Raw genomic sequence first — 12,142 nt, forward strand, 5'->3', positions numbered from 1 at the left:
GGCACAGCAACAATTTGCTGCTTCTAATACACTGTGAAGTAGGTGCCAGTTAATTAAGCCTGTTAGAACTATGTCTAAGTAAATAAACTGAGTAAGGACCTGAGAAAAGCATATAGTGTGTGTCTTATATTTGGGGTTAATTTTTAAATTTATTTCCTGGTTATGGGTAAGTGGAGCTTGGTGGAAAAATGACCAGGGATAAGTTACCTATCAGTATTTAAATATAGAGATAATAGATACTTGTGCTATTTTTAAAAATCACTTTACTGCACTATAAAAAAAAATCTTAGGTTTGAAAGCAACTTTCATTATCAATCTAGTACGATCTCCCATACATTGAGAAATCCCCTCTGCAGCATTGCTTATGTTCAAACCTCACTTAAACAACCCTAATGATCTGCAATTCACTGCCTCTTGACACAATCTGCTCCATTGTTGACAAACTCTATACCTTCTCTCAGCTAGAATTAATTTTGGCCTCAACAGAAACAAATGTACTCCCTATGAAGTTTCTCCAACTCTTCTAAAGTCTTCTATTTTCTGAACAAAATAGTCCCAGTCCCCTCAATCTAGATCATCACAGTTGCCCTTTCATTTAGTCACAAAAATGATTAAAACAATTCTCTTTTCCTTCAAGGTTTATCAAACAATGAAACCAATTTTTAGACATTCATGTTTTGTAGGTTAATAGATCTAGTTAATCCATCTTGGTCATACACAATTGGAATACTAGGAAAGACTTACGGACATAGCTCGAATTCTAACTGAACAGCAATCAATTTTTGAGTTCTTCTTCTTGCCATCCCTCCCTCCCAAATACCACAAAACAGAATCTTAAAGATACCCTTAACCATAACATAGTGCTAGATTTAAATGTTCTCACTCTTAGGCTTTTATCTACCTTCCCATCACTTATTTCCTGTAATGATACTAAAACAGACAAAATTCTTCAAGCTACTTTCACAATCATGAGCTAGCCTATGACAGGCCCAGCTCTGAGGCCTTAAAATTCTGACCTTTTATTCCTCTTGGATTAATTGAGTATCTTCCTAGAATTTTTTGTTTTCCAGAAAAAATTTTTAAATAGTTTATGTGTAAAATAAAATATACACATTTTATATACACAATGTATTATATATCTGTGTGAATAGACCCGCATATATGTATGCATAAACATATCTATATATATATACATGTATCTTCCCCATTTCTATGTTATCTACATGTAAGTTTTACCTTCATGCTCATCTCCTTTTTTTCCTATATGTTACATTTACCATATTCATCAAGACCCAGAAAACACAATCAACCCTTGGCTTCAATTCCTTGCTATCCATTCTGTTAGCAAGAATAAGGAGGAGTCCCACTCTAGGCATTCTGCTCAATGATTTTTCACTGTGTGGCTAGTTTTGATTAAACCCAAGGATCTCAAGAAGCAAAGCAAAGCATCATTTAACTACAATGATTATAAGAAAAATACTCTGTCAAACTATGGTATAAAACACCTGACATACCATAACTGTCCTATTCCATGAATCATGATGCAGTCCCTAGATTAGTGGCCTTCATTTTGATTTTTAACAAGTTACACAATCTGTGGTATCATATGGGTAGGTATCTTACATAGCTCATTCTCAGCAGATCGCAAATGAAATGAAGATCACAATATCTTTAAATTTCTTGTTAACTCATTTTACTCACCTATTACTATTATTCCAAAGTTCCCACAGTGAAAGTGTGGAAAGACAAAGATGGCTGGAGAAGTGAAAGTCACCAGAAATTTTGCTGCATCCCAAAGCAAATCATCAGCCAATTCAAAGTAGTATCATCAGTACAGAATAAGACTATCCATATATACCTAAATTATCTTTCTAGTTTATGATTTTACTAACAGAGAGAACAAGCCATTCTTTGAAATGCCTTAGGCCATTTCTAAAAATCAAAACAAAGTGAAATAATAACTAAGATCTATTTAAAGAGTAGAGTACCTAAATAGCAATTCAAATAAAACAAAGCCCATCCCATTCACTAATGAGAAGCTCATTGGCAAGAACCTGGCCAATGCAATACAAACCTAGCTTGCAAATGAAAGTATCATCCGCATCACCTCATGAAGTCAGCAGCATGCTATAAACTATATAGCTGTATTGAATTCGCCAATACTAAGCACTTAGTTCATCACAAATCCTTATTAAGAGTAATAATCTAATGTCAAGGTTAAAAACCTATTATATCACCAAACCTTCCATGCCACTCTGTAAAAAAAACTTACCTCACTTATGCAACTCCATTCCTCTGACTAGTCCACATAATTATAAGGGCAAAAGTCATAAGGAATAGTAGTAGGCTCTCTCAATTATGAAACCAGTCTAAAGCTTTGCTGTTTGTTCATTTCTTAGTATTGTAAAAATGAAATCATGTTCACATAAAAAAAATTAATCCACCAGAAAGAGTATACAGAAAAATGAGTCTTCCTATTCTAGACCTGTAGTCTCATTCCTCAGGAGTACCTGTGTCAATCATGTATCTATCTATCTATTTATCTATCTATCTGAATAAATATAACATAATAGTGTATTATATAGATTTAAAGAAATTTTGCATGCATATATAAATGTATGCTTTTGAAAACATACTGTTCATACAGTTCTATATTGTTTTTCTCAGTTAACAATGTATCTCACAGTGATTTTTCCATATTTCCATCTATGGATCTGCTTCATTCTTTCTAAGAGTTGCAAAGTACTATATTATATTAAGGCATTTATTCAATCGTACCTTGGTGGGGGATGTTGAGGCTACTTGTAGTTTTTACTTATTTATTTGTTTGCCTATTTAAAATAATAATATGATGAATATCTTTATATACAAATTTTTGTGTGCAAGTACAAATATATCCAAAAGATGAATTCCTGGAACTACTGTCTGATTTTAGAATTTAACAATTTCTAAACAAGAAGCCAGTGTATCTACAAAGGAGATAAGGAAAACCACAAGTTTAAAGCTTAGTGATTAAAAGGTGCCAAACAAAATTAGAAGTTAAGGTTGTAAAAATTAACAAATTAATTAAGCTAGGAAAGGTAAAAAAGAAAAAGAGAGAAAATTTATCCCCTGGGATAGAAAGATAAAAGGCCCGGAGAATGAATCATCTGAGAGATTTTTTGAAAAGAAGAACAAAAAAGAAAATAGCACTAATAAGACAGGATAAGGAAAAAAAGAGATTTTGGGGCCTCTTTTCTTGCTTCAACCTAAGATTAAGGCATAAAACTGGCCAGAAGATTTGAGACATATTATTCTAGAACCAAAGCTGATGTAAGATTATTTAAATGATTATTTGAGGTCTCATTGCTATATGGTACCCATCGGTTGATAAGACTCTACCAGACTACCAGTGTTGAAAGAAGCTCTCAAAAAAAAAAAAAAAAAAAAAAAAAAAGGGAAAGAAATAAAGAAAAGAAAAAAGAAAGCAAAGTAGTAATCTTTCAGGAACGATATAGAGGGAAATAGTTAGGACTGCTTCATAAACACAGAGCAAACCTCTCTTTGAAAGATCCACATTAAAACTTAATTTAAACAGATTCAGCCTATATTTTTCAATCACAATCCCACAATTTCTTATTCCAATCCAGCGTTATTCTCTCATCTAAAATAAAACACAGTCGATAACTTACCTTTCCCAAAGTGCTAGGATTTGAATGCCACAATACAAAATGACTCATGTTTTTGTCCGTTAATGGTCCGTGGATTTCTTTAAATGAAGTCCATGTTAGAGTCCATGGATACCAGTGTTCTGCAAAACTGAAAACCTCAAGAATGTCAATGCACAAACCTAAGTCGCCACTTGGATACCAATTTATTATGAAAACTAGTTACAATAGTTACCATTATGAATACAGACATTTAGATGTGCAAAGTAAGTGGATATGACACTGAACAGCAGATTGAGGAAGCAAAATTAAACTTTATTTTTAAGTAAGACATTAATATTCAAGTAAATCTAGAGGGTCTCAAAACCTAACTTTATACCATATTTATATACATTGAAAAGTTGACAGCAAAGCAACAACATACAATGATGGGGGTGATTTGGATACCAACACTTTCCAGACATTGGGAAAACAAGTTTGAAAGGCAGGCAAACTTTTAGAATTTAAATGACTGCAATATTTATATACATGTCTACTTCTTTTTTTTCAACCTATTTTTAAGAACACCTTAGATTTTTTAAAATCTAAAAATGCTTACTATTTTCTTCTTTGTAAAAAAAAAAACACACAAAAGCAACAAAACAAAAACAAAAACAAAGCCATAAATTCAGGTTTGCCTACTGCATCATATCCAATCTAATAATAAGATCTAGAACCTCCCGGGACTGCAGTTAGTGATTCATGCTCAGATTCCATTACACAGCCTGACAACCAACACCAATCTGGTTACAGTACTTGTTCTTTAGATCTATTCCCACTTTTCATCACAGTTAAGACATCAGAACAAATAGTTTACAAAGGAAACAATTTAATCTTCTGCGATTTATTCTCTCTGAGGCCTCCTACAACTGTTTGGAAGGAGTTAACCTTATGTGAACCCACCAGGTGAAATCTCTGACTGGATTTTCATAAATTACTACTTTCATCTTGGTTATGAAATAATTCCCATTTACATCTCAAACGTAAAGGAACCCCAATATAAAAAAGAAAATATTAAGAAAAAGGAAAATGAGTTCATATTCATGAGAAGAAAGCACTTAGAACGCAAATTAGAAGCTCAGTGCTATAAGCTGCAGCTTCTCATTTGATGGCCAACTCTCCTCCCCGGTATCATTCATCGGGAAGTTCTTTCCAGAAAAGTGAAGAAACCTGAAAGAAGTCAAATTAATTGCCTTCTCTTCCCATGCCAATAAAATAAAATAAATAAAATAATAAATAAATACAATACAATAAAATAAATTAAATAAAATAATAATAAAATAAAATAAAATAAATATGAAGGCACATTTCTAAATTTCAATAACCACAAAACAATGTCCGGAATGTCTACCACACCGGCATCCGCATAAACCACTGGTGAACGAACCACGCTGGAGTCACTTCTACATTCGGAGGCAAGGGCACTACAGTTCGGGACAAGGTCCCCCCGACCCCACCCGCACCCCCCACCCCCGGTGCGGCAGTCAGCTTCGTGCGTTCATCAGTCCCTATCCGACGGCATCTGAAGGACGCCCATCGTGGCAAAGCACGGGATGCAGAGATGAAAAGGCAAGTCCCCGCCCGCTGCTCGCCGAGCTGCACTGGGCTCAGTGCAGGCGGCAACTGAACTCTAGCTCAGCGCACCTTAGCGCCCAGGCTCCATCTCTCCATCCGCGAGCGCCAAGGCTCCGGAGCCCACGACCCGCAGCCGTGACCGAGTCCTGGAGACTCAGTCGGTATTTCCTCGGCGACCTCGGCCCTCACGACCCCGTCCCCAAAGTTTCTCGTATCCCCATCACCCTAGGAGTCCCACGCCCAGGAGCCTGTCCCCGGGCCACCCCCTCACGTGAGATCCACTTCCCCCGGCCCGAGCGTGGGGCCCCGAGCAAACTGGGCCACCAACCCGAACCCCGAGCCTCGCCAGGGTCCAGGTTCGGCCAGCAGGTTACCTGTCGGGGATCCAGGGTTCCTGGAGGACCAGCGAAGCTCCTCCCCGCCCATCGCGACGCCCCTCACACCCGGCACCGCCTCCGGGGCGGGACTTCCGCTGCCTCACTTCCGGCCGGTGGTCCCCAGGCCGCTGTACCGCCGAGCGCCCAGCCTCTCTATGCATGTCATTTCCGACCGGTTCCTGGGTCCCCGGGATCCGTGGGCTCCGCAGGTGTCGTTCACCGGTTCTTTCCCGCCTGCTTTCCTAATCGCCGCTGAGTAATGCAGCCCCGAGAAGCGCCTTTTTGTTTTTCAATCTCCTGTGCCAACTTCTGCAGCCTTCTCGTCAGTAGACCCTTGCCTCTGCTCCTTCTGTACCTTGAACCCATCACTCCTCCAAACTCGTCCGTTCCCTCGGGGAAATCACCAGTTTGTTCTTGGGATTCATCTGGTTTTTCCGATTCTGTCTGGTGGAGCGCGGTGCCGAACCTGCCTCTCAGGGGTAACGGGTCACCTAAGCCGGTTACGTAAGCTCCGTGCCTGTGTCCTCCAGTGGGGAGCAGGAAACACTGCTGGAGGACACAGGGTTGGGGGGTGTGACTTGAGACTTAACACGTGGAACGCGGAGGCACAAGGAAAGCACTCTGGCGTTAACTATTACAAGAGCTCTCATGTTCCCTGTTGGACCATGTGAGTAATAAGGAAGGCAGGAACCCGTGTTCCTGTTACCCTTTCTACAGCTTTTACGGAAGTGATTACTTAATGATGCTTAGCACTTTCCCCCTTAAATTGTGAGCTCCTCCGGACAAAGATGGTATTTTTTTTTTTTTTTATCCTCACTCGAGGATTTTTTTTTTCTTCCATTGATTTTTCAGAGAGAGTGGAAAGGGGAGGGAGAAACTTCCTTCTAAGAGAGACACACGATTGATTGCCTCCCACACGCGCCTGGACTAGGCGGGATGGAACCTGCAGCCCAGGGACACGCCCTTGACCGGAATCGGCTCTAACTACCTGCCAGGGCCAAAGATGGTATCTTAATAGGAACTAATTTCAGCCCTAGTTGAAATCACCTGCTTGGTTATTGTGCTAGCTACTGGGGGAAAGATGAATAAAACCCAGACCCTGTCCTCAGAAACATGAAGATACTTTAATAAATTATGGACAGAAGAAAGTCAACCCAGGAAAAAACAGGAGGGAACAGCTGAGTTGAAGATTTATCCTTAGAACAACAACAACAACAAAAACCAAAGAATGTTAGAACTGAAAATTTTTTTAGAGATAATAATTTAGTTAACTTCTTGATGTTACCAGTAAAGAAAATTGGATCCAGAGAAGCAAGGGATTAAAAGTCATATAATTAGTGGCAGGGTGAGGCCCAGAGGTGAAGTTTCCAAATGCTCACCACCACCCCTATCCCCCAAATTTGTCTCAAGGTGTTAATAAGGTAAAAGCAGATCCACCTTCAAGACCTTCACTCGCAAGTAAAAAAAAGAGTAGGAAAATTCCAGTCCAGAAGAGACAAGAGCAATGTCTCTTGTCTAGTAGATACTACACAATTATGATGATCATTTTGTTTAAAATAATACAAATGTAGCCACTTTAAAATGGAGCCAGAGCAGCCATCCAGAGGAATTGCCTTGTACATCTTAAGCCTCAAACCTTTGGAATGTTAAAACAGGGCAAAATAACCTTTGGACCGGGCCTAAATCAACATGTGTCCCAAAGAACTGTTTGCAAACATAGCAAGAAAACAGATACTATGACAACTGGACTGAAAATTAAAAATAATTTTTTAAATTTGCATCACTATGTTAGCTTTTCTGCACCAATAGAAATGCTTTCCTTTTATGGATGTAAGTTCACTCTTTTCCTTTCCATAAATACCCTTTGCCTTTGTATTCTAATTGGAACACTATTTGGTTTTCTGCCTGAGTCAGTGATTCCCCAAAAAGCTATTGTTTTCTATCTCAAATAAATGCTTGTTGCCTCTCACTTCGAAAAATCTTTTATTTTTTGTTTAACCATTTGAATGATCTGGTCCAGACACTGTTGAGTTCATTTCTCACACAGTAATCCCCTCTCTCCTGGCAAACTTCTTATAAGTATTTACCCAGAAATGAGGGGTTAAGTATCAGCTCCTATGAGCTCTACCTGATGTAAGCAGTTCCTGAAGATAAACATAAAGACATGTGAACGGTAAACATAAAGGCACAGCCCATGACATTGTGCAATTTTTTTGTTTTTATTTTTTGGTCAATCCTCACCGGAAGATATTTACCCATTAATTTTTAGAGAGTGGAAGGAACGGAGGGCGGGGGAGCCGGGAAGAGACACATCCATTGGTTGCCTCCCACACATGCCCCAAAGGCCCAGGATAGAACCTGCAACCAGGTACATGCCCTTGGCCAGGAATCTAACTCTTGACCTTTTGGTGCAGTGGCCCCCCCCCATACTCTAACCACTGAGCGACACCAGCATGTTAGCATCTGCTAAACTGGCTTGCCACACTTAGATTCGGCCCATACGAGCCCAGAATAGACTCAGGCAGTTTATTATTTACACAGACAGCAACAGAAAGACCCGCTTGGTATCCGCTCCCTGTGTACCTAGTGCCCCAGGCCGACACCAAACAGGAGGGTTAAATGACAGATGACGGGAACCCGTGGGCCCTTGTGTTGTGGAGGAGCAAGGCGGGGTCAGCACTTGCAGGAATCTGAGAGTGAGCGCCCTCTTAAACTTTAAATTTTACAGAAGGTTCCCCAAGGGGTAGAATAGGGGTAGGAGGTAGTCGCAAAGCAGAAAGGTCTGTGTTCAACTGAAACTACGGAGACATGAGCAATGACTTGTGTCTGACTCCTCCAAGTGGGCCAGGGGATTGCAAACCTCGACTCGCTGGCAATTCCACCCATTTTCCATCGTCCTCCCCAATCGGAGCAGGTAGCGGAGCCAATACAGAGAAAGAGGGGATGAGCGTTTGCAGAGCCCGGGGCTGGGGTCCAGGAAGGGGGGTAGAGCCGCGACGGAGGATGGGCGTCGGGAGGCGGCGCCGCGCTCGCATTGGCCCAGCGGGCGCCCCTCCTCGCGGGGGCCGGGCGCGCGAGGAAAGAAGCTCCGACTGCGGTGGGAGGCCGCGGCGACCCTGGCACCGAGGAAACATGGCTGAGTATTCGCGATTGCGGGGCTGCCTGGCGCTAATTCGCCTCCGAAACCCGCCGCTCAACCCAATCAGGTAAGGGGCTCGGGTCGCCTCCAGACTGGGTTCGGCGAGGCTGTACTCGCCGGCCTGCGGTGCGGGCTCTGACTCGCCCCGGCTGATCTGAGAAAGACCCAAATGGAACGTGGACGTATGCCAGGGCCTTTTACATAGGTTGGCTTGGTTAATCTTCGCAGAGAATTCCCGTTCCTTCACTGGGAAGGAAACCGAGGCTGAGAGGCAGGCAGATGGCTACGGAGTAGGGGAGCTGGACGGGAACCCGTCTGCCTATGCCAACTTCGTGCTGAGCGCTCCTCCTTGCCTGCAACTTTGACTCCGCAGGCCTGCTTTCTATTCCAAAGGTCTTCGTGCAAAGCTGGCTGGACCTTGATCCCTCACTTCCCAATCTCCAGTCGAGGCCACCCACTAAAAGCGTTAGGAATCCGGCAATGTGGCTTCACCTCATACCAAAATAAATAAAGGCCCTCATGAATGCCAACGCAGTGAGGAAAGGAGAGTTGCGCCCTGGCCCAGAAATGCACATTTCTCCTGGTAGGTTCTAAACCTCCAGACCTTAGCGCTTTAGCAGAAGATCCATGTCAGCGTAAGCCTAAGTAGCATTTTCTGAAAAACTGTGCACTTTATCCTCTTTCATTCCATCACGAGTACCTTTTCGGTTAAACTTTGTAACCCAGATTTGTGCAGTGCTGTCTGCATTACTTTGAAAAGTGAAATGAGTGCGCTTTTATGGAAATTAATGAAGTTATTTTATAGGTTTGATTCTTCCATATCTCTGAAAAGAGTATAGTGATCGGCCCTAGGAAAAAGACAAAAGACACCCCTCCACAGGGAATAGGATTAGCAGAAGTTATAATTTAAAGGACTCTATACAGTATAGAGAGAAAGACCTTTGTTTAAATTCTCATCACATGCTGCTGGAGCAAAAAGGGACTGAGATGAGGAGACCTGCTAATTTTAACTGAGTTTTTATCCTGTCATCAGATTTGATTTTATCATTAGTATTAATATTTCTTCTTTTTAATATGAATAATTGCATTTAATAATACAAAAGAATTGCAGGAGTAAAACCACACAAGGATGACATGTTCACTTACTTGCCATTCTCAGAAGAAAGCAAAATATTCATTATTTTGGTTTTGATGAAGAAACACATCAGCAATATGATTACATATACGTTTTGGACTTGTCTGTATTCTGATTAGAATTATTAGATATTAGAACTGCCTGCCTCAACCTCTGCTCCGAATGGGAAACCATGCCCATCAGGAATTTGAGGGGGAAAGTTCCACAGTCTAATACCTATAGCTAGGAATATTTTCCTATAACTATTTTTAATGTTTAATGTATTTAATCCACTGTCACCCACCTTGCAGGAGAAATGTTAGCGTCTACCTCATAAAGTTGTTGTGACATTGAAATGTGCCGGAGGTTATAAATTGGCATTTAACAGAAGTTAGTTATCATTGTTTCTATTCATCAGAAGCCTACCAACAGGCCCTGCTGTTCAGGAATCATTTCAACTTCATGGAGATTTCCCCCTCTTGGGAATAAATACTTTCTTGCTTTTTTTTTTTTTTTTTCTATCTGCATCTGAAGTTCTGTTTTTTTTTTTGTTTTTTTTTTTTGTTTTTTGTTTTTTGTTTTTTTTGTTTTTTTATTTATTTATTTTTTTATTTTTTTATTTTCCTCTTAAAGTATTACAAAGGGTATTACATAAGTATCCTTTCCCCCCCCCCCCCCCCCGCCCTTGACAAACCACTACCCTCCCTTACCCCCCAGTGTCTTATGTCCATTAGTTATGCTTATATGCATGCATACAAGTCCTTCGGTTGATCTCTTACTCCCCTCCCTCCTGCCCCCCAACTCTCTCTGGCCTTCCCACTGCAGTTTGACAATCAGTTTGAGGCAGCTCTGCCTCTGTATCTATTATTGTTCAAAAGTTTGTAATGGTCTTTATTATCCATGAATGAGTGAGATCATGTGGTATTTTTCCTTCATTGACTGGCTTGTTTCACTTAGCATAATGCTCTCCAGTTCCATCCATGATGTTGCAAATGGTAGGAGTTCCTTCTTTTTAACAGCAGCATAGTATTCCATCGTGTAGATGTACCACAGTTTTCTAATCCATTCATCTACTGATGGGCACTTAGGCTGTTTCCAGATCTTAGCTATGGTGAATTGTGCTGCTATGAACATCTGGGTGCATATATCCTTTCTGATTGGTGTTTCTGGTTTCTTGGGATATATTCCTAGTAGTGGGATCACAGGGTCAAATGGGAGTTCCATTTCCAATTTTTTGAGGAACCTCCATACTGCCTTCCATAGTGGCTGCACCAGTCTGCATTCCCACCAGCAGTGCACAAGTGTTCCTTTTTCTCCACATCCTCTCCAGCACTTGTCGTTTGTTGATTTGTTGATGATGGCCATTCTGACAGGTGTGAGATGGTACCTCATTGTTGTTTTGATTTGCATCTCTCGGATGATTAGTGACTTTGAGCATGTTTTCATATGTCTCTTGGCTTTCTGAATGTCCTCTTTTGAAAGGTGTCTATTTAGATCCTCTGCCCATTTTTTGATTGGATTGTTTATCTTCTTTTTGTTAAGTTGTATGAGTTCCCTATAAATTTTGGAGATTAAGCCCTTATCAGATATGACGTTGGCAAATATGTTTTCCCACGAGGTGGGTTTTCTTGTTGTTTTGTTGATGGTTTCTTTTGCTGTGCAGAAGCTTTTTATTTTGATGTAGTCCCATTTGTTCAGTTTCTCTTTAGTTTCAACTGCCCTAGGAGCTGTATCAGTGAAGAAATTGTTTTGGCATATGTCTGAGATTTTGTTGCCTTTGTATTCTTCTAGAATTTTTATGGTTTCCTGTCGTACATTTAAGTCCTTTATCCATTTTGAGTTTATTCTTGTGTATGGTGTAAGTTGGTGGTCTAGTTTCATTTTCTTGCATATGTCTGTCCAATTTTCCCAACACCATTTATTGAAGAGACTATCTTGGCTCCATTGTATGTTCATGCCTCCTTTGTCAAAAATTAATTGAGCATATTGGTTCGGGCTAATTTCTGGACTCTCTATTCTATTCCACTGATCTATATGTCTGTTCTTGTGCCAGTACCAGGCAGTTTTGAGAACAGTGGCTTTGTAATACAGCTTGATATCTGGCATTGAGATCCCACCTACTTTGTTCTTTCTCAGGATCGTTGCAGCTATTCGGGGTCTTTTTTTATTCCAGATGAATTTTTGGAGAGTTCGTTCTAGATCTTTGAAGAAGGCCATTGGTATTTTAATGGGAAGTGCGTTGAATGTATAG

The 12,142-nt window shown here is 40.6% G+C and overlaps 2 protein-coding genes across 5 annotated transcripts in view; one reads left to right on the forward strand and one right to left on the reverse strand.

The window, feature by feature from the left end:
* MAP3K13 (mitogen-activated protein kinase kinase kinase 13) overlaps positions 1–6,152 on the reverse strand; it is a 158,258-nt gene extending 152,106 nt beyond the window's left edge. Inside the window, exons 1-2 of one of the 2 annotated variants that reach the window (XM_070406647.1) lie at positions 5,636–6,152; positions 3,672–3,798 (exon numbers count right to left, since the gene is read on the reverse strand). The gene's annotated coding sequence lies outside the window, so the exon portion shown is untranslated. The other variant, XM_070406650.1, reaches the window with a different exon arrangement.
* Positions 6,153–8,722: 2,570 nt separating this feature from the next.
* EHHADH (enoyl-CoA hydratase and 3-hydroxyacyl CoA dehydrogenase) overlaps positions 8,723–12,142 on the forward strand; it is a 59,062-nt gene continuing 55,642 nt past the window's right edge. For 2 of the 3 annotated variants that reach the window (XM_070406655.1, XM_070406654.1), the window contains exon 1: positions 8,763–8,844. Coding sequence is in view for 1 of the 3 variants with exons in the window: in XM_070406653.1 (XP_070262754.1) it covers positions 8,771–8,844 (74 nt within the window). In the remaining 2 variants the exon portion in view is untranslated. Of the gene's footprint in view, positions 8,845–12,142 lie in introns of all 3 variants that reach the window. The other variant, XM_070406653.1, reaches the window with a different exon arrangement.

The sequence above is a fragment of the Myotis yumanensis genome, unplaced genomic scaffold (assembly GCF_028538775.1).
Source record: "Myotis yumanensis isolate MYYU_CA2020_CCGP unplaced genomic scaffold, mMyoYum1.0.hap1 SCAF_2, whole genome shotgun sequence".
Classification (NCBI taxonomy): domain Eukaryota; kingdom Metazoa; phylum Chordata; class Mammalia; order Chiroptera; family Vespertilionidae; genus Myotis; species Myotis yumanensis.